Below are 26,783 nucleotides of genomic sequence, written 5' to 3' on the forward strand. Positions count from 1 at the left end.
CAGGAAAAAATAAAAGGTCAAATGCCTCCAGACTTCCGCTGCCACAGGACAAACAAGACACACAAGAACATACGTTGAAGGTAAACAAACAAATAACATGACAAACGAATAAACATAACATTATTAGATGCGAAATGCATCAATGCAGAGGCCGAATGTAACTCTTATAACTGGAGGATTTCCAATGGCCTAAAGCCTTAATCTCGGATACAGAAAATCCTGCTGAAGCAGCAGAAGTTGCTGCACCCCTGAGGGGGGAGGCCGACACAAGAGACAGCGCTTCAAAACCCAACCAAACTGGTATTTGGTTAATGGCGAACCATCCTCATGCAGGAACCAAGAGCCCGCAACAGCAGTTTTGGAGCTCCTAAGCCTACAAAGCAATGACTTCTCCCCTACCAGAACGTCCGCCCGAAGGAGCCCAAAATCGGTTCGCTTGGAGGCCGCCTCCAACTCCGAAATCCGGAAAGCCCCATGAAAGGCCATAGAAAAAGCTAGTTTGAACAGATCAACTTCAAAAACCGAATCCGCCATGGCTGCGAGGAGTAAATATCAATAGGACATCTCTTGTCGGGCGCAACCTTTCAAGGCGTTCTGAATCAGAAAGCTCTTTGTCAGGTCTGGAAGGCTTATTAACTTAAAGAAAATTGAAATACCGGCCAAATAACGCGAAACCACAGCTCTGGATCTGCCAGAGACATAGAGATGCCAAATAAAAGAAAGCATCAACTGATGCCTGCTCTTACCACCATGCCTGTGGCGACGGGAATATTCTTCCCACTCTTCCCAAACCTGGCTGTAAACTCTCAAAGTACCCGGGGCAAGAGACCGGCGTGCTAAGCCCTCCATGCCGGCTTGATGACCTGCCAAACATAAGAGGGGCAAAGCACACCAGTAGCATCAGCCCCACGGGCCAAAGATCGAAACCTAGGCCACTGAAACCGTGATAATGCATCTGCAATTTCATTCTCTGCCCCAGGAATATGCCGCGCTCTAAATGAAATATTGCAGCGCAAGCAAGTTAGGACTAACTGTGCCAAAACTCGCAACACTAGCAATGATTTGGCGCACTGCCGATTAATCGCATGCACAACGCCAAGGTTATCACACCTGAGCACTATGCTGCGATCACGCAAACACTCACCCCACACTTCCAATGCAACCATGATTGGAAAGAGTTCGAGGAGCAACAGGTCCCGTGTGAGACCCAAACACACCCATTCCTCAGGCCAAGGTGCCAAACACCAGGACCCGGAAAGGTAGCAACCAAAACCCGTTGAACCTGCCGCTTCTGTGAAAAGCTGCAGCTGAAAGCTGTCAACAACCGGAGCCATCCAAATCACTACACCATTAAATTTGTCAAGAAAAGATGCCCAAACGGACAGATCCCTCTTGATTTTGGAGGACAGGCGAACCATATGGTGTGGTCTGGACGCCCCAGCCGTGGACCGCTCCAGCTTTCGACGAAAAACTCTGCCCATCGGGATAACCCTACAGGCAAAATTCAGCAGACCTAGGATCGATTGCACCTGCCGCAAAGAAATTTTGTTGGCCGCCAAACATGTCGCAATTGTGTCGAGCAATTTTGCCACCTTGTCCTGAGGAAGCCTGCAAGCCCCTGCCAAGGTGTCAATCTCGATGCCCAAAAATGATAGGCAAATGAGAGGACCTTCAGTCTTCTCATCGGTACCCCAAAATGGAAAAACAGAGCTCGTAAAGAAAACAAAAGAAAAGCACAACATTCTGAATTTGCAGGACCCACGCACAGAAAATCATCGAGATATTGAGCTATCCCATGACCCCCACAAGAAGTTTCCACGCACCAATGAAGAAAGGTGCTACATCTTTCAAAAAAGGCACAGGAAACAGAGCATCCCATAGGCAAGCACTTGTCTATAAAATATCTGTCGCCAATGCAAATCCCCATGTACCTGAAGGAGTCAGGATGCAGGGGAAGTAGACGAAAAGTCGATTCCACATCTATCTTAGCCATGAGAGCACCAGGTCCATACGACCTAACCATCTCCAAAGCCTCGTCAAATGACTGATACACCACCGAACAAAATTCCGGAGGTATAGCAGCATTCACTGTTGAACCTGATGGGTACGACAGATGCTGAATGAGCCTAAATTTACCCGGAGACTTCTTGGGGACAGCACCCATTGGAGAAAGAATCAAATCCTCCAGCGGGGGTTGTTCAAATGGGCCTGCCATTCGCCCTAGGTTTACCTCCTTCTGAATTTTTGCTTTTAAGACATCAGGTAACTCGTGTGCTGACCGCAGATTCCCCAGGAGGCCAACCCTAACCTCACCCCTAATGGGTAACCGAAAACCAAAAGTAAAACCGGAATACAAAAACCGCGCATCCTCAAGGTTAGGATACCAACCCAACCATTTGATCATAGCATCCAAACGCACTGGGGATGATGCCTTACTTAGCCCTAGCATTCCCGGGTGGCTTGGAAGACTGCTGTCCAGCCGGTCGGGAACAATTGGACACGGGATGGGCTCCGCCGCAACACAAACAGAGGTGATGAAAACGACACTGCTGCCGCTGAGTACAGGTGGCATTGTTAAAAGCAAAGCATTTGCCTTTATTCTGAGTCTGAGCGGAAAAACGGCCAAGTCCTGTTGGACGCCGAATAGGGGGAGTTTCGACTGGAAGACGTGGTGGCTGAGTGACTTCTAGCCACACCTCCACATCCTTACCACCAAACTCAATGACTGGCCTGCCATCCTGCTTCCGACGAAACTCTTCGACGTAAGCCCGCCAGGCAAACCCCCAGGAACCACGCTGCATGCCATTAATCAGGTGCAGATACCTGATTATATTTAAGTGCTCCTCAGTATGAGTTATTAAATAGCATGATGTAAACATGCAGAAACCCACGATCCAATTACTAAAAGACTTGAAAGCGTCCATGCCAACTCCTCCCCTAGTCTTGGCTGCCTTAAAATCCTTTTTTGCTTTGTCAGTGAACACAAAAATGTCCACGTATAGGCCATTCGTTACCTCATGCTTACAGCATGGGCGCAAGCTGTGCAAAACTGCTGTATTATCGCAGCGGACCCCCAGTGACCGTTTAGAACGTTTGCGGGAAGGGCGCGCGAACGGGAATGACGATGCTTATATGACTTATCTCTCCGGTCGGGCTCGCGTTTAGCATATTTAGCAGCCCGCTTGCGCGCCCTGGCAGAGCTGCTGGTGTCAGATGCTAGCGATGAAGAGGAACAACAACTGCTACTGTCATCGTTTTCATCATAAGTAGACCCACCTGATGTACTCGGCTGCTCGCCACCCAAAGAATCAACCGAAGCCACCTCCTCGTCCACAGCTGCATCCACGAGACCGTCACTGGCATCGCCATCTGAAACAGAGGGTAACACAGCATCTGGCGCCACAGCCCCAGATGCAGACAAAGGTGCAGAAGAAGGAACAGCTAAATTGACCAAAACCAGGGAAGATACCGCTCCTGAGGTACCTTGCGCTATTAAGGACCCAAATGCGCGCACTGCTGACAGAAATTGGTCGGGCATGGGTGATTGTAAATGAGACGTAGAAGCTGCCGGGGGCGCACAAGCTGAAGACCCGGCCACAGGTAGTTGTGATAAGGCAGCCACAAAAGGGGCAAATAACGTGGCCATGGAGGACATGACATTTAAAACACCTGCAGGATCCCCAGAGTTTATGGGCATTGAAATCGTATTCATGTAGGGGGTCCCTACACTGAGACAAGCCCCTTGTACCTGTGGCCCACCACTCTGACTGGCACCCTGAGCCTAGCTATCCCTCCCTGTAGAGCTGCTGGCAGAGCCCACCTGCAGCAAGCTCTGATTTATATCACTAAAATGGCGGCTAAGCAATTCTGGCTCAAGGGCCTCTGCGGACCCTACTTACCCTGGAGGTCCGAGCCGGGTCCCGAGACCGGGCTGATCTCAAACCCGCGGCCACCTCCTCATTTAATAGCCCGCAGCAGTGCCGCGAGCCGGGACATGCGGGCGGGCAGGCACAGCTACAGAAGTGCGCTGACCCGCCCGCCTATTAGAGCCAGCAGCTGGAGCAGTAATGGAGCCGGCAGCTTCAGAAGCCGCCAGTGCCACGGCGGACACCCGCATTCTAAAATGCTGGATGAGGCAGCGGCAGCGGGAGGGGACCTGGCATCGTCCAGGTAACGGCGGGGGGGGGGTACATTGAGCGGTGCGGGCGGGACATGGGGCTCCAGAAGGAGATATACTAGATGACAGAGCAAGGGAAGGAAGGCAGGGAAAGAGATGCACAGGAGGAGAGGGAAGGGAAAGGAAAGAAGATGAGAGTAGGTGAAGACGGAAAAAGAATAACAGTGAGGGAGACTAGAGAATGAAAGAGCTAGACACAGAAAAGCAGTTAGGAAGAATGCAAGAAAAACACAATTAAATAGCACAATCTTGCACAGCACTTATCTTCTGCCAAGACAGGAACAAAAGAGGTTTTGTCTCAGCCCACACACCTAGTTAAAACACACATACCTATCCTATAGGGCAACTAAGTCACATGGTGTTACCCAAGTCAGCCCCCAGACTCGAAGTTTAACCCACGCCGATCTTATTCAATTACTCTGTTTGTCATACAGTAACAATGTACTGCAGCTTTCTGATTACTGTATGGTATTTAATGTACGGTCAAAGTTATTTGTATTAGTCTACTGAGCCCACAATTTACCAGTATTCATCAGTACAGAAAAAAAATGATTGTACAATAAATAGTTTTTTTGATAATTAAACTAAAGTAATTTTTACAAATTGGGGTCAAAAATAACCTTTCACAAACAGAGCTGGAGGTTTGCAAAATTTGCACTATTTTGGGAGCTTGGAAATGCTGGGTCTTCATAGGATGGTATAGCATGTACTATAGATAAGCTTTATGGTCCAGAGTTCTATACTGTATACAGATTGGGATACTATTGCCAATGGTCAGTGCATAATGGTGACCAGAAACAGGAAACAAAAAAAGTTATTGTGTAGGTCAGACAAAATACTGTATATTAAAATGACATACAGTACAGTACTATTGTTTAACAGTAGACTGTATAAATCTTTATTAAACCACTGCATATTTCTATGACATTAGCATGCAGTGAAAGTAAATAACTTACATTTACTGTATACAGTATTTATAACCACCTACTGTACTGTATTGTTACAGAGTACCAAACAGTACAGTATTACAAACTTACATTCTTCAATGCAGCTACTGTATAACTGCCAACAGTTACTCTTCCTTCTCCGGCCCAACAAACTGCTCCTTATAGTATACTCAGTGTGATTGTTGAAAGATTCAGTGCATAGTGGGAAACAGATAAAATAAATTTGTTATAAGTACAGTTCACTACTGTTCACAACATTTGATTTGCCATTATCAGGTTTTCTGTAGGCTACTGTAGCTTATATTAAAATACTGTACAACAAAATACTGTACAACGAATACTATTCAGTGCATACTGTACTGTGACATACAGTACAGTGTACGTAAATACTAATTGATGACATTTATTGTCCAGAATTTGTTACAGATTAAATAACAGTAATGCAAACAGATTACAGATAGAACTGTATTATACTGTAAATGTTATAGATTGTGGGGTCTATGTACTAAGCAGTGATAAGAGACAGTGAAAAGTGATAAGGAGGTGATAATGTGCCAGCCAATCAGCTCCCAGCTTTCATTTTTCAAACACAGCCTGTGAGATGGCTGTTGGGAGCTGATTGGCTGGCACCTTATCACTTATCACTTGTCACTCTGTCTCTTATCACTGCTTAGTACATAGACCCCTGAATAACAGTAATGCTAAACTGAATACTGTACTAAAGTATTTCTCACAGTCGCTCCTCATGACCGGTAACAGTTCTCAATTTCCAGATCTCCAAGCTGTTGCTCATGTGTAAAATGTTTGTTAGTCTCACAATAAATTACATTCAAATTTGTTGTGGATGTTTTAATTATTGTGAGAAATACTTTACACCTGAGCAGGGCCGGCTCTAGGGGTCGAAGCACCCTGTGCCCGCTCAGTTAATAGCGGCCAATACCGAAAATGGGGGTGTGGCCTAATTACCATAGGCCCCCTAAGTGACATTATTTGGAGGCATGCCCGCATGGCACCCCTCCAAATAGCAAGTTGGGGGTAAGTCTGGCACTCCGTCACTATCTGGGCTTCCCCCAGCCCTCTCCCGGCACTGAATGAATGCCACGCAATGGTGGGAACCACAGAATGAACTTTAATAACCTGCGGCTCCCCATTGACTTCAACGGAGGAGCCGTTCATTGGCTGAGAGAGGTGGGGACTCACCTCTCTCAGCCAATGAACACTCAGATACGACTCTGCAAAGGCTAGAGCCGTGTCTGAGCATCTCATTCGGGACATAACAACCATCCTGGTTGTTATGTGTTGCGTGGATCATAATTTTCATTTTTTTGTTTTAAGAAGACCTTGGATGCCTACTGGCAGGGGCTGGCTGGCAACTTTTAGCCTGGGGAGCAAATGAATGCAAGCGGCCCTGGCAAGTATAGATGGCACCCTGCCAACCGACCCAGCGAGCCTCTGTAAGCATTTATGCGGCCCCCCCCCCGACCATATGTTCTTTTTGAACCTATTGCAGGTCAGAGAGGTTTTCTGCTTTACATGTAATAGTGAAATCACTGACCTACCCTGCTTTTGCTCACACGCTAGGGGTTGACGTGACAAGGGGGAATGCTCATTATGGGTGATGACAAGACATATATATGAGTTTTTTCTGTTATTGATGCTTGGTTTCACACACACACACAACAAAAAAAAATCAGAAATAATAAATAAAAAGCTGGTAACCCCCTTAAAAGTAATAATCAGACTGGCATTGTGTAATGCTGTTTATAGTGCCTCGTCTTTATAGTACACTGCTAACAGTGCGCCTGATTCAGATATGTACGCTAATGCTTTTGCAGCTGCGATACTGCACGCAACTCCTATGGAATAATATGCTAATTCTGTAGCCGTTGCAGATCATACAATAAAATGCTCAATTAAAAGAACACTATTATGAACTTTACAAAACTATAAAGCTAGTGGTTTATTGTCCATATTACTAAGTTATAGTGAACCGTGTGCTAGTCCACCTTTGTACAAGTAACTATGATGACACAATATGCCTATGGCACAGTAGGTCCATGGTAGCCTATGGCATAGGAGTGGCTTACAATGCCTGCTGCCATGACAGCTCTTTTGCTTCTTTATGGACCAGCACACACACACACACACACAAAATCAGTGATTGCACCACTGCGATAGCGCCTGCTCTCAGAGGTGTAGCGTAGAGCTGTGGCATCTGGAGCAAGCGCATGTTATGGCGCCCCCCATAATACCGGTGTGTCTGGCATAGCCAACGTGTGGAGGCAAGTTGAGATGACAGAAATTTAGCAGAGGCAGTGTCAGACTGGGGCACTAGGGGCCCACTGGGGGATGTTCAGTTTTAACAGGTGAGACATTACCCTGAAGGTGCTATGTGGGTAGACTGAGGGGGCAACACTGGGCCTGAGGGTGAAGTGGGCTGAATTATGAAATAGTAGTGTATAAATCTGTTTCTGTACCTGGAAGTGAGGTGCAGTGAGGGTGGAAGTGCGGTTTTCTGCCCATACAGTCCACCAGAAGAAGACAATTGTACCCTTGCAGGCTTGCTTCGCTTGCCACGCTTTGGGCTCAAGATTGTATTCCCCCTCAATGACCACGTGGATGGTAGAGAATGATGCTGGACAGTAACTGATGTCATGGTACAGAAACAGAAGGGTATCTATCCATTACCATTGTGAAATGGGGTTGTCTTTGGAGGAGGGTGCAGTGTTGGAGCAGTATTTGGGGGGAGGGGGTAGGGGGGGCGCAGTATTTTGAAGGTGTGCAATATTTGGAGGGGGGGCAATATTTTGGGAGTAGTGTGAATTAAGGGCAGTGTTAGGGCAATGGGGCAGATGTATGAAGCTCTGGAAAGTGATTACCGTATATACTCGAGTATAAGCCGACCCAAATATAAGCCAAGGTACCTACTTTTACCCAAAAAAACTGGGAAAACTTATTGACTCGAGTATAAGCCTAGTGTGGGAAATGGCAGGAGCTGGTAGTGCCCCCAGTAGTAATTCCCCCTGGTTGTGCCCCCAGTAGTAATCCCTCCTGGTAGTGCCCCAAGTGGTAATCCCCCCTTTCAGTGCCTCCAGTAGTAATCCCCCCCTGGTAGTACCCCCAGTGGTAATCCCCCTTTTTAGTGCCCCCTGTAGTAATCCCCCACTGGTAGTGCCCCCTGTAGTAATCCTCCCCTGGTAGTTCCCCCAGTGGTAATCCCCCCCTGTAGTAATACCCCCCTGGTAGTGCCCCCTGTAGTAATCCCCCCATGGTAGTTCCCCCAGTGGTAATCCCACCTTTTAGTGCCCCCTGTAGTAATCCCCCCCTGTAGTAATTCCCCCCTGGTAGTGCCCCCTGTAGTAATCCCCCCCTGGTAGTTCCCCCAGTGGTAATACCCCTTTTAGTGCCCCCTGCAGTAATCGCCCCCTGGTAGTGCCCCCTGTAGTCCCCACCCCCCAGTAGAGAGAGACGTGACAAGAATAAAAAAAAAAATCACTTACCTGTAACTCCCGCTCTTGGTCCCGCCCTCCGGCCGCTTTGCATGGGAGAGACGTCGTCATGACGACGTGTCTCCCATCACCCACTGCGGAAGCCGGAAGATGGCTCCCGCAGTGGGAGCAGCAGCAGCCGCTGAGAGTCTGACAGACTCTCAGTGGCTGCTGATTACACCAAACACGCAGCTGCTGGCTCCGGCGGCTGTGTGTTTGGCAGTGTGTAGCGTTGACCGAACTCCGTCCGGTCAGCGCTACACTTGACTCGAGTATAAGCCGAGGGGGTACTTTTTCAGCACATTTTTTGTGTTGAAAAACTCGGCTTATACTCGAGTATATACGGTAAGTGCAGAGTGATAAACGGCCAACGAATCAGCTCACAACTGTCATGTTACTAGCTGTGTTTGAAAAATGACAGGTGGGAGCGGATTGGTTGGTCGTTTATCACTCTGCACTTTATCACTTACCACAGCTTCATACATCTGCCCCAATATGTGGAGTGAGAGCACTGTTGAAGCAATATGAGGAGCGGGATCAGTATTTTGGGCAGTATGAGGAGTGGGAGCAGTGTTTTGGGCAATATGAGGAATGGTGGTATTGTTGAGGTAGTATGAGATGTGGGAACAGTCTTGGGGCACTATTGGATGGGGTAGCAGTGTAGGGGCAGTGTGTGGAGGTGGGACTGGGAACCCTGAATGCACTAATACAGTAAAACATAACAGAACTCAGGGCAAAAACACAAAGATGAGAGCCCAACATGGAAAAAATAACACTAAAATACAGTAACACTACACAGAGGACACTGCACAGAGCGTGTCAATATGAATGCAGCAGGGAGGAGGGTGCGCACTGCTTACCGTGCTTCCAGTACTAATGCAGCCAGAGATGCAGGGGTCAGGAGGCCAGCCTGTGCACAGTGCATGGGTGCTGCCGAGTCCCGACAATGCCCTCATCACGATCTCGGCAGTCTGTTATAAAATGTCCCTAACGGAAACGGCTCTGGAGCATGAGCTCCATCTGCTCTGCCCATGCTGTGCCCCTTGCAAGAAACCGAACACACTGAAGTGAGTCTACAGTGCTGGCTGCACTGTAAACTCACTTCAGTGTTAATTCTCTGGCAGCGCAGCAGCTCTCTGTGCGAGCGCGCTTCACTGCAGTTTTCCCTGATTGGTGAATAGCTCCGGCCATCCACCAATCAGTGTTAGATAGTCCCACAACTGTGATTGGTGGGTGGCCAGCACAATCCACCAATCAACGCTTCTAGTACACTGCAGTGCAGTGAACAGTGGAGAATGGAGAGGAGTCACGGCGGCCGGGAGGCAGGCAGAGAATGATAGTTATGCATTCCGATTGAGCCTCCTGGCTTGTGCGGCCCCAAATGCCTAATAGTATACTGGCCCAGGGAGCAGTTGGCACCCTGCCCCCCAGCCCAGCCCGCCTCTGCCTACTGGACAAGGGGACCACTCCTGGTAATGTAGGTGAGTATGTGTGTGTTTATGTATGTAATAAAATTGTACTTTCACGGTGTGTGTGTTTTGAGTTTTTTTTCCGATTTGCATTAAAGAAGTGAAAAGTACCTCTGAATTGAGCCAATGGTGATATCATTTCTTTTGTTCAAAACGGCCAAATTTGCGGCATTAAACCACCCGATTTCAAGCAGAAAAAACGAAGAAATCACCCGACTTTATTCATAGTAAATTCCCGATTTGCAAAAAAGTGATATTATCACCCGAGAATGCAAATCGGGACCAGCACGAATGTTGATAAATTTAGAGTCTAATGCAGCTTGGTGCCATAACATAGACATGGAGGGATAAGGAAAGTGCAGAGCAATACATTAAGTTAAGCTGAATACTTTAAGAATATTGAACCTGAAATTATCTCTCTTTTGCCTGTGTGTCTTTAGGCCAGGCACCTTTATACTAGGGATGTGCAGGCTCGGATAGGTTCGAGTTTGCACGTGGAGTTCGGATTTTTCCCTCCAAAAAAACGGAACTCAGAACGAGGCAAAACGTCATCTTACATGGACGAACATCATCATTCCTGGACTTTTGTCCAGGAATGATGATGTTCGTCCATGTAAGATGACTTTTGTCCAGGAATGATGATGTTCGTCCATGTAAGATGACGTTTTGCCTCGTTCTGAGTTCCGTTTTTTTGGAGGGAAAAATCCGAACTCCACGTGCAAACTCGAACCTATCCGAGCCTGCACATCCCTACTTTATACCATGTAACAACAGTATGCAGTACGGCTGGCAGGTAATGAGTACAATACAATGTCTATAGTGGTAAAATGCAGCTGGGTGGCATAACATACTGTACAAATGAAAGGTGGTGGCAAGCTTGGAGCAAAGAATATTGAACTTAAAGAAATGCTGCACATGCATCTTCACACCAACGCACAAAGCAAATGATTTAATCTTTTCTTTAAACCTGTATAATAGGAACTTGACTTCCGGTGGGTGGTGCACATGGTTGTGGCTGCGCTTTAATGAGCTGCCGTACGGACCACGCTCCCCGGGGATAGGCAAACGGCTGAAGCCGCACTCAGCGTGTGTGAACTGGCTGCTGAGAGGAGGCTAGTGCTGGAGGATACCAGAGCTCAAACGTTTTTTTGATACTGACCCTAAGTCTACCGGAGTCTGACCCTAAGATGGGTCATAGGAAATCGCTGTAGGAAAGTCCAACAGCAGAGACCCTTGCTGGAGCAAGGTTGCATCCCCACGATTCCCCCAGATTAATACCTTTCCCCACAGTTCACACAGAGAGACTAGCAGCAGCAACCCAAGCAGGGGCGAGCAGGCATTATATAAAGCCACATTCAGCATATGAAGAACCGGCTACTGAGAGGCGGATTGGCCCAGCTCCTTATAGAGAGGCCACCAACAGAGACATGCTGGGGTGAGCAGGCAGGATATAAGAGATCCTGGCTTGAGTAAGGCTGTACTCACACGATTCCACCGTTGATGATCTCTACCCGCAGATTTCCGTAGAGAAGCCACCGGCAACGATCCATGTTGGGGCGAGCAGGCAGCGTATAAGGCTGCAGCGACCCTTGCTGGAGCAAGGCAATATGTCCGGCAGAAACTCACGCTGAGGAGAGACTGTATCCCCCACACGTACACCCCTGTCCTCATCAGAGAAGGAGTAAAGGAAAGACGGGACACATTTGCAGCAGATTCCGGAGACTACATGTGAGCGGTAGCTACTAGGGAGAAGACCAAACTTACCTCTAGAACAACAATCGAACTTGGGCAGCTCGTGGAAAAATGGAGTGGAAAAATTAAGCGGCAACAAGGAGCGATAGCCCATAGTGGGACGAGAGGACTGGGCACGCAAGTATACTATATGAATTCACTATGGGGCATTTAGTTGGGGCTAAAATTTGAACTTTATCTGAAACCTCAGCACAGCAAGGTATGCTTGCAATCTAGTTGTCTCTGCTAGATTTTATCAAAAGGGCTGGGTGCTGATAATCTGGACTATAATATGGGTTGGACAATTGGTGGGACTGGAATGATGATAACATGATATCGCACAGTTGTGGTGAATAGAGCGGTGACTGTCCTTCCTCTCCCTCTATATACCCCTTTGCCCCTTGGATGGACAAGCTGAGCTCATATAATGTTTGATGATTACTAATCCTTAAATCTGTATAATTAGTAAAGTAGAAGTCTAAAGGATTTAGTAAACAGTTATTGATACCATATTGAATTAGAAGTATAAAGTGTGAAGCCACTACTGTGAAATCTAGCATAATTTTCTGTTCTTCGGTATAGGAGGATTGGGTTTTTAGAGTAGAGTCTGTGTGGTAAGGAGAAATACATCTCAAAGATGAGTGGAACAAGGCTATCCTCTAACTCACAAAATACGGAAATGGGTAAACAAAGACACAGAGGGGGTAAGGTAGTCCAGAATTCCCTGGTGTGAGAACAAAAACGAGGCCCTACGCCACTTAATACCCCTACTCGCCCCCCAGAAAATGAAGGACTAGAGGGTAATTTGCCTCAAATAAATGAGGGGGCCATAACCCTGTTACCTACTATAGATAAAAAACTGGATATAATCCAGGGCTCACTCAACTCAGCATTGGCTAAAATTGCTGAAAATACTACTAGAATAGAAACCCTTTAACAGCAGTTCAGTGACTTGGAGGATGAGGCATTGACTACACAAAATACAATGGAAATGCATTCTAAGCAAATCCAATGGCTCCTTGACAAAATAGATGATTTAGAAAATAGGGACCGTAGGAAAAACTTACGATTTATAGGTATACCAGCAACGGTCCCAGATCAGACTTTAGCAAATTATGTCACTACTAAAATTGTGCCTGCATTAAACCTCCAAAATGATATGGTTGATTTGAGAATAGAAAGAGCTCATAGACTGGGTCCTGTAAGGGAGGGCCTTAATGATAGACCAAGACCAACAATAGTAAAATTTGTAGATTATTCTACAAAGGATAAAATATGGAGAGCATATCGGAAACAATCCCAAGTTAAAATAGAGGGAGTTAATATATTGATATTCCAAGACTATTCAATAGCCTTGCAACAAAAACGCAAAGAATTTCAACCGATATGCAAAATGCTAATAGAGAATGGTACAAGGTTTGCATTGTGGTACCCAGCTAAGTTACGCCTAATGGAAAATGGACAGATTTTCGATACACCAGAAGAGGCAAAGGCCTATATATAGAGAGAAAATTTTTTGGTGGGGACATTCAAATACTAGCATAAACCCAAGAGAAGGAGATGCAAAAGCATAGGGACAGATGGGTAAAATATCCAAAAGAGTAAAAAACATGGAAAAATACTGGAATGTATGGTTTAAGTAAAATGATGGGTAGTAAACACTGTACACTATGGGGCAGGAGGCTCCCTTGGGGAAAGAGAGATCAATTAAATAGTGTGACGAAGAATATATTTATATATGTTAGTAAAAAGAAGGATGAAGGGACCACTTGGCAAAATGTAATAGATATGTTTGTGAAATGGAAAACTCGGAAAAAGAAAAGTGGAGCAAGAAGTAAAATAATAGAAGGTCACTTGGGGTCTTTCTTTTCTTCTTCTTTTTTTGTTGTTGTTAAATTGATCATAATATGCACAATTAGGATATATTCACAGTACAATATCAAGGAGCACCTAATCTTAATATATTTGTTTGGAAAAAGGAGAATGTGGAAAAGGAGGAATTGCACAAAGATGAAACTATTGAATCGTATTGTTATTTCAAAGGTATCATTTATATCAAAACAGTTATATTTTGCACAATGAAGTTAAATTTGCACCATAAAATCATTGAGGGGAAAAAAAAAAGGGTATAAGGTCAAAGAAAGGGTAACACTATAGAAACTGCAAACCAGGCTGGGATGTTGTGGCTGGGCAATACCTAAGGAGGAAAGTGTTTTTTCTATGTATATGTTCTTTGGTACCATATGGCTAGAGGGGTACACTATGAGAATGGAGAAATTTGGAATTAGTCAGTTAAGGAACAATAGGGAGGTACTGATTCATGATCTTGTGCTATCTTTTTTCTCTAAAAAGAAAATAGATGTCACAAAGGGTTAAAATTGTATCATCGAATGTTGGAGGTTTGAACACCCCGGTTAAACGCAAAAGAGTAGTGGAACATATGAAAAGAAATAAAACAGATATTGCTCTCATACAGGAAACACATTGGGAACAGGGCAAGGATTGCAAGTTAAGAGCTCACTGGATAGGAGAATGTATCTCGTCGGACTATAGTTCAAAATCCAGGGGCGTAGCAATAGTTTTTGCCAAACATCTGCCATATACAATACTGGAGAAGGTGGAAGATTCTGAGCGTAGATTTATATTGTTGACAATTAGGTTGTATTCTAACAATTATACCCTTCTAAACATCTATGCCCCAAATTCAACACAAAATAAATTTTTTAGTAAACTTACACAGATGCTCCTTCAGAGGGAATGTCCAAATCTTATATTAAGGGAAGATTATAATTGGGTGAATAATCCGATTCTGGATAAATTTAAGACTTTAAAAATAGGCAGAGATATCTGAAACAATCCCATAAATAATCTTAAGAATACACATGCTTTAGTAGACTTCTGGAGAATAAGTAATCCGCTGGAAAGATTGTATACTTGTTACTCTGGGCTAATAGGTAGTCTATTCTCGAAAATAGACTAATAGGTAGTCTATTTTCGAGAATAGACTACCTATTAGTGGCTGAAGAATTAGTGTCAGAGGTGGAAACATCTGGAATTAATGACATAATCATCTCTGATCATGCTTTATTTTATGTTATAATAGATATACCAATTATCAAGAGAGGGTCTGGATCATGGAGATTTCCAGCGTATTTATATAGCTCCGAAGATTTTGGAAAGTACCTTAGGGCTAAATGGTCAGAATACCAGGGAGATAACCATGAACATAGGCAAGACCCAATACTATAATGGGAAACATCTAAAACAGTGCTTAGAGGCCACATAATATCTTATGTAGCCAATTATAGGAAGAAAAATAAACAGAAATATGAAAGCCTTATTGGTAATGTATCAGATAGCTTTAGAGAATACGTAGAAAATCCATCCATGAATAACTTTAAGGAGTATAAACAAAAAAGACAGTTACTTGGGAGCTATTTGCTAACCCAGACAAAAACAGCATTAGATTACTCTAAGAATCGATTCTATGGGTGGGGTAACCATTCAGGGAGACTATTGGCATCACTGGCGAGGTTGAATAAAGCAAGAAATATTATAACGACAATAAAGGACCCAAAGAATGGGGGAATATTAACTAATAATGAGGAGATAACAAAGGTATTTCATGAATTCTATTCTAATCTATATTATACTACACAACAGGAGGTTTCTTTAATGAATCACTTAATAGAAAAGTCTAATCTTCCAAAATTATCTCAAGTGCAAAAGGAGTTATTGAATAGAGAAATTACATATGAGGAAATACAGGCTGTCTTTTCTTCGCTCAAATTAGGTAAAGTTACAGGACCGGATGGATTAGCACTAGAATATTATAAAATCTTATAGCAGGAGCTTAGTCCAATACTATTAGATCTATTGCAACATATTCATACATATAGCCCTGAATACCCATCATTTAATGCAACATATACATCATTGATATTAAAACCGGGTAAGGACCCCCAATTGGAGTCTTCCTATAGACCAATATCATTGTTGAACCTGGACTGCAAGCTCATGGCTGAGATAATGGCTAATAAATTACAGACATTATGTGCTGATTTACTGTCAGATCATCAATTGGGGTTCATAATGAGCTGTCCTGCGGTAAAAGGGATTAGAACAGCCATTGCAGCTGTAGTCCAGGCTCAACAAGGTACAAAGGAACATGGTATCTTATTATGCCTGGATGCAAATAAGGCTTTTGATACTATATCATGGCCTTATATGGATAAACTATTGAGCACTAGAGAATTTGGGGAAAAATTTATTAGTTTTGTCAAGTTTTTTTATATGATTCACCATATACATCTCTCCTGATTAATGGCAATAAGAGTGATATAGTAAAGATGGGTAGAGGCACTAGACAAGGATGTCCACTCTCCCCACTCATGTTTAATATAGTATTTGATCCTATGCTAAGATAACTACAAATTGGCCAATTTTGAGGGGTATAAAAGCAGGATCTAGAGAGATTAAAATAACGGCTTTTGCCAATGACCTACTGCTATACATAACAAACCCAAGATCTGCCCTGAAACCCTTGATGGAAAAATTAGCAGAATTTGGGAGAACATCAGGATTTACAATAAATCTAGATAAATCCGTGGCAATGTATCTAAAGCCGGGATTTAGAAAACCAGCATGGGCAGTAGAGTTCCCCTTAAGATGGGTTACTAAGTATATAACTTACCTGGGGGTAAAAATTCAGAAGGAGATGAGTTCATTATATAATATTAATATAATGTCAGCCATAGAGGCTTGTGAAAGGGAACTAAGTGGGTGGAAAAACCATCCCATTTCTTTCGGGGGGCATATCCACCTTATTAAAATGGTGTCTTCCCCTTGGCTCCTATACCCGATACAGTCACTACCATTAGTGTTAATCAGAACTGATGTAAATAAGATTAATGGATTGTTTAGTAGGTTCATATGGGAAGGGAAAAAGGCTCAGATTAGTATACCTAAATTGCAGCAACTACCTCTAAGGGAGGAATGAATCTACCAAATTTGGAAAGGTATAGTTTATCAGCACAATTAAGATATATTAAAGACTGGCTCCAGGAAATAGATAATTATGCTCATTCTTCTTTGGAGGGCTCATTCCTTAAAAATATGGGGCTAACAAAATTTCTCCATGCTATAGAGGGGGAGATAGATTCAAAAAATCTTGGAAACCCATTGTTAATGATCACTAGAAAAGCATGGTATATTTTGAGACACAGAATGAAAATCCACCCAAACATATCAATGCACCTAACCTTTTTGGGAAATCCAAATTTTCAGGAAGGTGCGGCATCATACCCTTTCACTCTTTGGAGAAGGTAAGGGATAAATAGAGTTGGACAATTGGTTGATATGTATAATAAAAAACTAAAAACATATAGACAGATAAGAGAAGAGTATGAAGGGATAGGGGCTCATAACCTAGCGATTACCCAACATTATGTAAGCAATGTTGTGTGTTTATTGGGTGAGAGAGACTGGAATAAAGGTTGGATAGACTCTTAATGCAGAAAAGTATAAATCAAAAGGCAATATCACTTTGCTATTCAGTGATAAGAGATTTGGGAGACACCATAGAGACAAAAACAGGAATTGGTAGATGGAAGGAGAAATTCCCGAATGTATCATTGGAAACATTATATTATGCGATGAGCAAAGCATCTAGATTACTACCCATACCGACACTTACGGAGATGTTTTTTAAAATTCAACATAGGGCATATCTTTCCTCACTGAGACAAAGTGAGATAGGATTATCAACCACTAGTAGATGTGTAAAATGTGGAATGAGAGGCGTAGATATAACTCATTGTTTATGGGAATGCAGGATTATTAGGCGGTTCTGGAAAAAAATTTAAGCTTTTATAAATCTATATGTGGAAAAAGATCTCCGGATAAATGCAGAATGGTCTATATTTAATATAAGGCCTCAGGGTAGGAGAGATACATTGGGAATCCAGAAGGTAATATTTACAATATTTGCGGCGGCAAAAAAAATATATTGGAATTTTGGATTCAGCCAATAAAACCCTCTATGCATATTTTCTTAGATAAATTATACTTTATCTTTAGAATGGACTGGGTAGAGACATCCCTCCAGAAAGAAAAAAATATAGCAATGTTTTATCAGACATGAGGTAGATATATTCAAACCTTATCTAAAACAACTCAAGATATATTAGTGTATGCTTCTCTGACATAAGATGGAATGCAGTGGTGGTGAGGTAATAAGAAAGTGTTATACTCATAGATAAGCGATGGTTGTAAAGTAAGGGAAAATTGTTTTAATGAATTGATTAAGATAAGACAAGTGAAATTCCACAGTAGAATTATGATGTGTAGACAAAGATGTGAAAATTATAAAAAGATACAATGTAAAAATGCCTTTTTAACATTTTGTAACATGGAATGTTTGTGCAATAAAGATATTTGAAAAAAAAAAACCTGTATAATAGATAAAAAATATAATAATAAAAAAATACAAAATACTGATTTACAAAATTATATTGCCCCTTTCCAGGGTTCGAACCCAAGGCGCCAGCTATGGAAAGCACTCACTTTACCCACTAGTCCACGAAAACAAGCCATAGTAGTGTGCAGACCTGTTGTGTATTTCATTTGAAGCGAGCATCTTATTGTGTACAATACGATGTCTAAGGACCATGAGCATGGCACAAATCGCAGAGTATAACACTTTCATACTGTAGGCAGCTTTACCACTCCCAACCCCCAGTTAGATTTGCGATGAATGACTCATGTGGGCTTAGGTTTGGAGATAAAGGACCCAGACAGCACAACAAGCCAATGTGTACAATACAATACATTGTCTATAGCAGTTTAGAGTCTAATGCAGCTTGGTGCCATAACAGAAATGAAGGGATGAGGAAAGTGCAGAGCAATACATAAAGTTAAGCAGAATACTTTAAGAATATTGAACCTGAAATGATCTCTCTTTATTATGAAAAACTGCCTGTGGTCTTTAGGTCAGGTGTCTTTACACAATGTAGCAACAGTATACAGTAGGGGCTGCCGGTAATGAGTGCAATACAATATCTATAGCAGTTTAGAGTAAAATGCAGCTGGGTGGCATAACATAGAATGTGGTGGCTTTAAGTTTGGCAGAGAACCTTAATAATATTAAACTTGACTTCCTCATTATGCATGCGTCTTCACACCAATGTAGATATGTATTCCTATCAAACACAGGACTCAAACACCAAATGATTTGATTCTTTATTTAATCGTATATTGAAGATTTAAAAAAAAAATACTGATCTAGAAAACAACATTGCCTCTTTCCGGGCCTCGAAAAAGACGCGGTGACTCTGTAAGGTGTTCACCTTACCCACTAGCCCACACAAGCCAGCAGTATCAGCAGTCACACCTGTTGTGTATGTGATGTGAAGTGTGCGACTTTATATCAGGTAAAGTTTACAATAAATTGTCAATAGTGGTTTATAGTCTAATGAAGCTGGGTCTCATAATATGGAGATGAAGGGACGAGGAAAGTGTGGAGCAATGCATAAAGTTGAGCAGAGTACAGTACTTTAAAAGTATTGAACCTGAAATGATATCTCTTTATGAAAAACTGCCATTGCATCTTTAAGCCAGGCATCTTTAAACCATGTAGACAAAAAAACAAACAAATCACAGATGCACAACTCCAAATTACTAATTATATATATATAAATACATTTTGCAATAAACTTTTGCAATAAATAAATAGAGGTTTTTAGCATAATCATGGCCAAGGTTATGGGCCTACCCACCATATCCAGGTAACCTCTGTAGGGTAGGTCCCTAACATACAGGGCTTCAAATTCAGGGTGAAGGACACCCCCAAACCAGCTCAGCCGAGCCACCCCAGGGCATCGCTCTAATGAGAAAGGTGAAGTGAAAAGTAAGATATATAAGAGCAGCTACAACTGCATGTATAGAGTAGAAAAGTTAAATTACATATATAATAAACAAACAGTAAAAGTGTTAAAATGTGCAAAAAAATAGAACTGTGTTATAAATAATGTGATTCCCTGAAGCAGAGCAACCAAAGCAATCCAGCGGACCCATGCCCCAAAATTCAACCCAAAGCTGCACTACAGTATATAAATTGTAGGACTTACCTATATTGTGCCTAATAAAAGTGTGCATACACAATGCCAGACTCCATGCTCTAAACCAATGGGGGCGGAGTGCTAGTCCAGGCTGAAGGTGTCTCATGCCTTCAGGGGTGTAAAGAAGCACACTAAATGGAATATATGGGAAAGGGGTACTAGACTGCACATATATATAATGAGAGGTGCTACCTGTTGACACTGTTAATACAGACACAAAAAAAGACAAATCACAGATGCACAACTCCAAATTACTAATTATATATATATATATAAATACATTTTGCAATAAAATGTTTGCAGTAAATAGAGGTTTTTAGCATAATCATGGCCAAGGTTATGGGCTTACACATATCCAGGTAACCTCTGTAGGGACCCCTGTGCCCTGGATTTGAACCCTTGTATGTTAGGGACCTACCCTACAGAGGTTACCTGGATATGGTGGCTAGGCCCATAAGCTTGGCCATGATTATGCTAAAAACCTCTATTTATTGCAAACATTTTATTGCAAAATGTATTTATATATATAATTAGTAATTTGGAGTTGTGCATCTGTGATTTGTCTTTTTTTGTGTCTGCGTTAACAGTCTCAACAGGTACAGTAGCATATTCCATTATATATATTCAGTGTGTGCAGTCTAGGACCCCTTTCCCATATATGTATTTACACCATGTAGCGACAGTATACAGTACGGATTGCTCGTAATGAGTACAATACAATGTCTACAGTGGTTTAGAGTAAAATGCAGCTGGGTGGCATAACATAAAAATTAAAGGTGGTGGCAAGTCTGGAGCAATGTATTAAGTTTGGCAGAGTACAGTCCCTTAATAATTTTAAATTTGACTTCCTCTGTTTTTATGACTGTCCGTGCGTCTTCACACCAACGTAGATATGTATTCTTCTAAAACACATTTAAATCTGTGTAGTAGATGTAAAAATAATTAATAAAACATACTGATTTACAAAAATAATATTGCCCTATTTTGGGCCTCGAACCTGGGGCGCAAGTTTTGAAAAGTGCTCATCTTACCCACACGCCCACGCAAGCCAGCCATAGCAGGTGTGACATCTATTCTGCATGTCTTGTCTAGAGTGTGTCTTTACACCAATGTGTACATTATACTGTCATGAGTGGTTTATAGTGTAATAAAGCTGTGTGTCAGAAACATGGAGATGAAGGGTTAGGGAAAGTGCTAATCAATACATAAAATCGAGCAAAGTACACCTGAAATTATCTCTCTTTATGAACAATTGCACGCCCGTCTTTAGGCCAGGCGTCTTTACACCATGTAGCGACAGTATGCAGTATGCATGGTCCATAATGAGCATAATGTCCATAGCGGTTTACTCTTGACACAAAGTGATCATTTCAAGCACCTGGAGGAGTGTCTGTTTTAGGGGTGTGCACCGGCCACTTTTCGTGTTTTGTGTTTTGGTTTTGGATCTGGATCTTTCTTCGTGTTTTGGATCTGGATTGGTTTTGCCAAAACCACCCTTCCGTGTTTTGGGTTCTGGGTTTTGTGTTTTGGATCTGTATTTTTTTGAAAAAAAGCATAAAAACAGCTAAAATCACAGAATTTGTAGGTTTTTCTGCTCCTATGCTATTATTAACCTCAATAACCTTAATTTCCACTCATTTCCAGTCTATTCTGAATACCTCACACCTCACAATAGTGTTTTTATGTCCAAAAGGTTGCACCGAGGTAGCTGGATGACTATGCTAAGCGACACGAGTGGGCGGCACAAACACGTGACCCATCTAGGCGTGAAACTGCAGTGGCAGACAGGATGGCATTGAAAAACTAGGCCCCAAACTGTACATAATGCAAAGAAAAAAAAGAGGTGCAAGATGGAATTGTCCTTGGGCCCTCCCACCCACCCTTATGTTGTATAAACAGGACATGCACACTTTAACAAACCAATCATTTCAGCGCCAGGGTCTGCCACACAACTGTGGCTGAAATGATTGGTTCGTTTGGGCCCCCACAAAACAAGCTGGCAATTAATCTGTCCCTGCACAAACTGGCTCTACGGAGGCAAGAAGTCGTCCTCATCCTCCTCATCCACAGATTCCTCACCCTCTTCAGTGTTATGTACATCCTCATCCTCACAGAGTATTAATTCGTCCCTGCTGGAACCACAGGTCCCTCTGTACGTTCTGGAGGCTGGTCTCCCTGGAAGAGTTGATCATTCATTTTATGAACATCATCTTCTCCACATTTTGTGGAAGCAACCTCCTACGCCTTTCGCTAACAAGGTTCCCGGCTGCACTAAACACTCTTTCGGAGTACACACTGGAGGGGGGGCAACTCAGGTAAAATAGAGCCAGTTTGTACAGGGACCTCCAAATTGCTTCTTTTTCCTGCCAGTACAGGTACGGACTGTCTGACATGCCTACTTGGATGCTGTCACCGATGTAATCCTTTAACAGACAGACGCACGCTTGTCACTGCTGCTTTGAGGATTCAAGTGCGGCTACAGCCCACACAATTCACAAAGACAGAAAAAAAAAAAGAATATTTTTATTGTTTGTGGAGCACACTTTGAGGGTTACACCACCCTCTAACAGACAGACGCACGCTTGTCGCTGCTGCTTTGAGGATGCAAGTGCGGCTACAGCCCACACAATTCACAAAGACAGAAAAAAGAAGAAGAATATTTTTATTCTTTGTGTAGCACACTTTGAGGGTGTCACCACCCTTTAACAGACAGACGCACGCTTGTCGCTGCTGCTTTAAGGATGCAGGTGCGGCTACAGCCCACACATTTCACAAAGACCGAAAAAAAAAGAACAATATTTTAATTGTTTGTGTAGCACACTTTGAGGGTGTCACCACCCTTTAACAGACAGACGCACGCTTGTCGCTGCTGCTTTAAGGATGCAGGTGCGGCTACAGCCCACACAATTCACAAAGACAGAAAAAAGAAGAATATTTTTATTGTTTGTGTAGCACACTTTGAGGGTGTCACCACCCTTTAACAGACAGACGCACGCTTGTCGCTGCTGCTTTGAGGATGCAAGTGTGGCTACATCGCACACAAGTCACAAACACATTAAAAAAATAGTTTTTTATTTTTTGGAGCACTTCGTGAGTTACACCACCCTTTAACAGACAGACGCACGCTTGTCGCTGCTGCTTTAAGGATGCAGGTGCGGCTACAGCCCACACAATTCACAAAGACAGAAAAAAGAAGAAGAATATTTTTATTGTTTGTGGAGCACACTTTGAGGGTGTCACCACCCTTTAACAGACAGACGCACGCTTGTCACTGCTGCTTTGAGGATGCAAGTGTGGCTACATCGCACACAAGTCACAAACACATTAAAAAAATAGTTTTTTATTTTTTGGAGCACTTTGAGAGTTACACCACCCTTTAACAGACAGACGCACGCTTGTCGCTGCTGCTTTAAGGATGCAGGTGCGGCTACAGCCCACACATTTCACAAAGACCAAAAAAAAAAGAAGAATATTTTTATTGTTTGTGTAGCACACTTTGAGGGTGTCACCACCCTTTAACAGACAGACGCACGCTTGTCGCTGCTGCTTTAAGGATGCAGGTGCGGCTACAGCCCACACATTTCACAAAGACAGAAAAAAAAAGAACAATATTTTAATTGTTTGTGTAGCACACTTTGAGGGTGTCACCACCCTTTAACAGACAGACGCACGCTTGTCGCTGCTGCTTTGAGGATGCAGGTGGAATCTAGACGGGATTTGGAACCGAGGACACACTACCTCCATCAATTGTCTAAATCCCACTGCACTAATGTCGGATACCGGACGCACGTCTAACACCAACATAACAGTCAAGGCCTCAGTTATACGTTTTGCTTCAGGATGACTGCTGTCGTACTTCATCCTCATCGCTAGGGACTGTTGGAGGGTCAATTGTTTAGTAAAAGTAGTGATGTTCCTACTTCCTCTCTGGGATGATGAACAACTCCCAGCAGCAGCAACAGCACTAGTAGGAAGTGGTTCTTGATCTTTCCCTATTTTATTTTTATCAGAGAAAGTTTGGTCCTCCATTTATGTTATATTGATATATATACGTGCGGCTAAAGCGCACACAAACACAGAAAATATTTTTTTATTTTTGCTGGAGAGTAGTGCACTTTGTGGGTTACACCACCCTTTAAGAAATGAGCCAGCCGGCTCTTTACTTATGGGACACAGGCGCACGCTTGGCGCTGCTCCTTTGTTGATGCACGTGCAGCCACAGTGCACACAAGTCACAAACACAGAAAATATATATTTTTTTGGTTTGGAGTGTACTTTGGGGGTTACAGAACCCTTTAACGGTCAAGCCAGCCGGCCCTTTACTTATGACACAGGCGCACGCTTGGCACTACTTTGTTGATGCACGTGCGGCTACTGCGCACACAATTCACAAACACAGAAAATAAAAATTTTTTTGGTTTGGACTGGAGTGTACTTTGGGGGTTACAGCACCCTTTAACGGTCAAGCCAGCTGGCCCTTTACTTATGACACAGGCGCACGCTTGGCACTACTTTGTTGATGCACATGCGGCTACTGCGCACACAATTCACAAACACAGAAAATAATTTTTTTTTTGGTTTGGACTGGAGTGTACTTTCGGGGGTTACAGCACCCTTAACGGTCAAGCCAGCCGGCCCTTTACTTATGACACAGGCGCACGCTTGGCACTACTTTGTTGATGCACGTGCGGCTACTGCGCACACAATTCACAAACACAGAAAATAAATTTTTTTTTGGTTTGGACTGGAGTGTACTTTGGGGGTTACAGCACCCTTTAACGGTCAAGCCAGCTGGCCCTTTACTTATGACACAGGCGCACGCTTGGCACTACTTTGTTGATGCACATGCGGCTACTGCGCACACAATTCACAAACACAGAAAATAATTTTTTTTTTGGTTTGGACTGGAGTGTACTTTGGGGGTTACAGCACCCTTTAATGGTCAAGCCAGCCGGCCCTTTACTTATGACACAGGCGCACGCTTGGCACTACTTTGTTGATGCACGTGCGGCTACTGCGCACACAATTCACAAACACAGAAAATAATTTTTTTTTGGTTTGGACTGGAGTGTACTTTCGGGGGTTACAGCACCCTTAACGGTCAAGCCAGCCGGCCCTTTACTTATGACACAGGCGCACGCTTGGCACTACTTTGTTGATGCACGTGCGGCTACTGCGCACACAATTCACAAACACAGAAAATAATTTTTTTTTTGGTTTGGACTGGAGTGTACTTTCGGGGGTTACAGCACCCTTAACGGTCAAGCCAGCCGGCCCTTTACTTATGACACAGGCGCACGCTTGGCACTACTTTGTTGATGCACGTGCGGCTACTGCGCACACAATTCACAAACACAGAAAATAAAATTTTTTTTGGTTTGGACTGGAGTGTACTTTCGGGGGTTACAGCACCCTTAACGGTCAAGCCAGCCGGCCCTTTACTTATGACACAGGCGCACGCTTGGCACTACTTTGTTGATGCACGTGCGGCTACTGCGCACACAATTCACAAACACAGAAAATAATTTTTTTTTTGGTTTGGACTGGAGTGTACTTTGGGGGTTACAGCACCCTTTAATGGTCAAGCCAGCCGGCCCTTTACTTATGACACAGGCGCACGCTTGGCACTACTTTGTTGATGCACGTGCGGCTACTGCGCACACAATTCACAAACACAGAAAATAATTTTTTTTTTGGTTTGGACTGGAGTGTACTTTCGGGGGTTACAGCACCCTTAACGGTCAAGCCAGCCGGCCCTTTACTTATGACACAGGCGCACGCTTGGCACTACTTTGTTGATGCACGTGCGGCTACTGCGCACACAATTCACAAACACAGAAAATAATTTTTTTTTTGGTTTGGACTGGAGTGTACTTTCGGGGGTTACAGCACCCTTAACGGTCAAGCCAGCCGGCCCTTTACTTATGACACAGGCGCACGCTTGGCACTACTTTGTTGATGCACGTGCGGCTACTGCGCACACAATTCACAAACACAGAAAATAAAATTTTTTTTGGTTTGGACTGGAGTGTACTTTCGGGGGTTACAGCACCCTTAACGGTCAAGCCAGCCGGCCCTTTACTTATGACACAGGCGCACGCTTGGCACTACTTTGTTGATGCACGTGCGGCTACTGCGCACACAATTCACAAACACAGAAAATAATTTTTTTTTGGTTTGGACTGGAGTGTACTTTCGGGGGTTACAGCACCCTTTAACGGTCAAGCCAGCCGGCCCTTTACTTATGACACAGGCGCACGCTTGGCACTACTTTGTTGATGCACGTGCGGCTACTGCGCACACAATTCACAAACACAGAAAATATATTATTTTTTTAGCACTTGGGGGGAGCACCCCTGATGGACAGAGCACCCCCTGGACAACACTACAGCACCTCTTTAGGACTGGGACACTGCACAGGACTTTGGAGTGGACACAGCCCCTATGGAGAACTGACTGCACAACACAGTCCAGCCAGCCCCTATGGACTTTGAAGTAGTGGACACAGCCCCTATTAACAACAGCAGCACAGCACAACACAGCCAGCCCCTATGGACTTTGAAGTAGTGGACAACAGCAGCACTACACTACACTACACTACACAGCCCTAACTCCCACCCTCCCTCTTCACTGTCCACAGCCGAGTGAGAAAATGGCGCCGACGTGGGTACCTTATATAGGATCCAAAACCCGCGAGACTCGGAAGGCGGGATGATGACGTTTTGCCTCGATTTCAGATCCGAGTCAGGCGGGAAAAGTCGAGCCTGATTCGGATCGGACTCGGATCGGGGGGGCTCGGGGGGGTTCGGATTTCAGAAATCCGAACCCGCTCACCCCTAGTCTGTTTACACTGC

At 43.6% G+C, this 26,783-nt stretch overlaps 1 protein-coding gene across 1 annotated transcript; it reads right to left on the bottom strand.

Annotated features, from left to right (window-relative positions):
- Positions 1-552: 552 nt before the first annotated feature.
- On the bottom strand, positions 553-11,927 carry LOC148516763 (uncharacterized). Its single transcript, XM_088479629.1, is given in 6 exon segments — positions 553-688; positions 1,111-1,684; positions 1,687-2,629; positions 2,697-2,968; positions 3,277-3,369; positions 11,846-11,927. Coding segments are annotated over 6 exon segments (2,100 nt in total).
- Between the last annotated feature and the right edge of the window lie 14,856 nt (positions 11,928-26,783).

The sequence above is a fragment of the Taudactylus pleione genome, unplaced genomic scaffold (assembly GCF_031769625.1).
Source record: "Taudactylus pleione unplaced genomic scaffold, aTauple2 ptg000242l, whole genome shotgun sequence".
Classification (NCBI taxonomy): domain Eukaryota; kingdom Metazoa; phylum Chordata; class Amphibia; order Anura; family Myobatrachidae; genus Taudactylus; species Taudactylus pleione.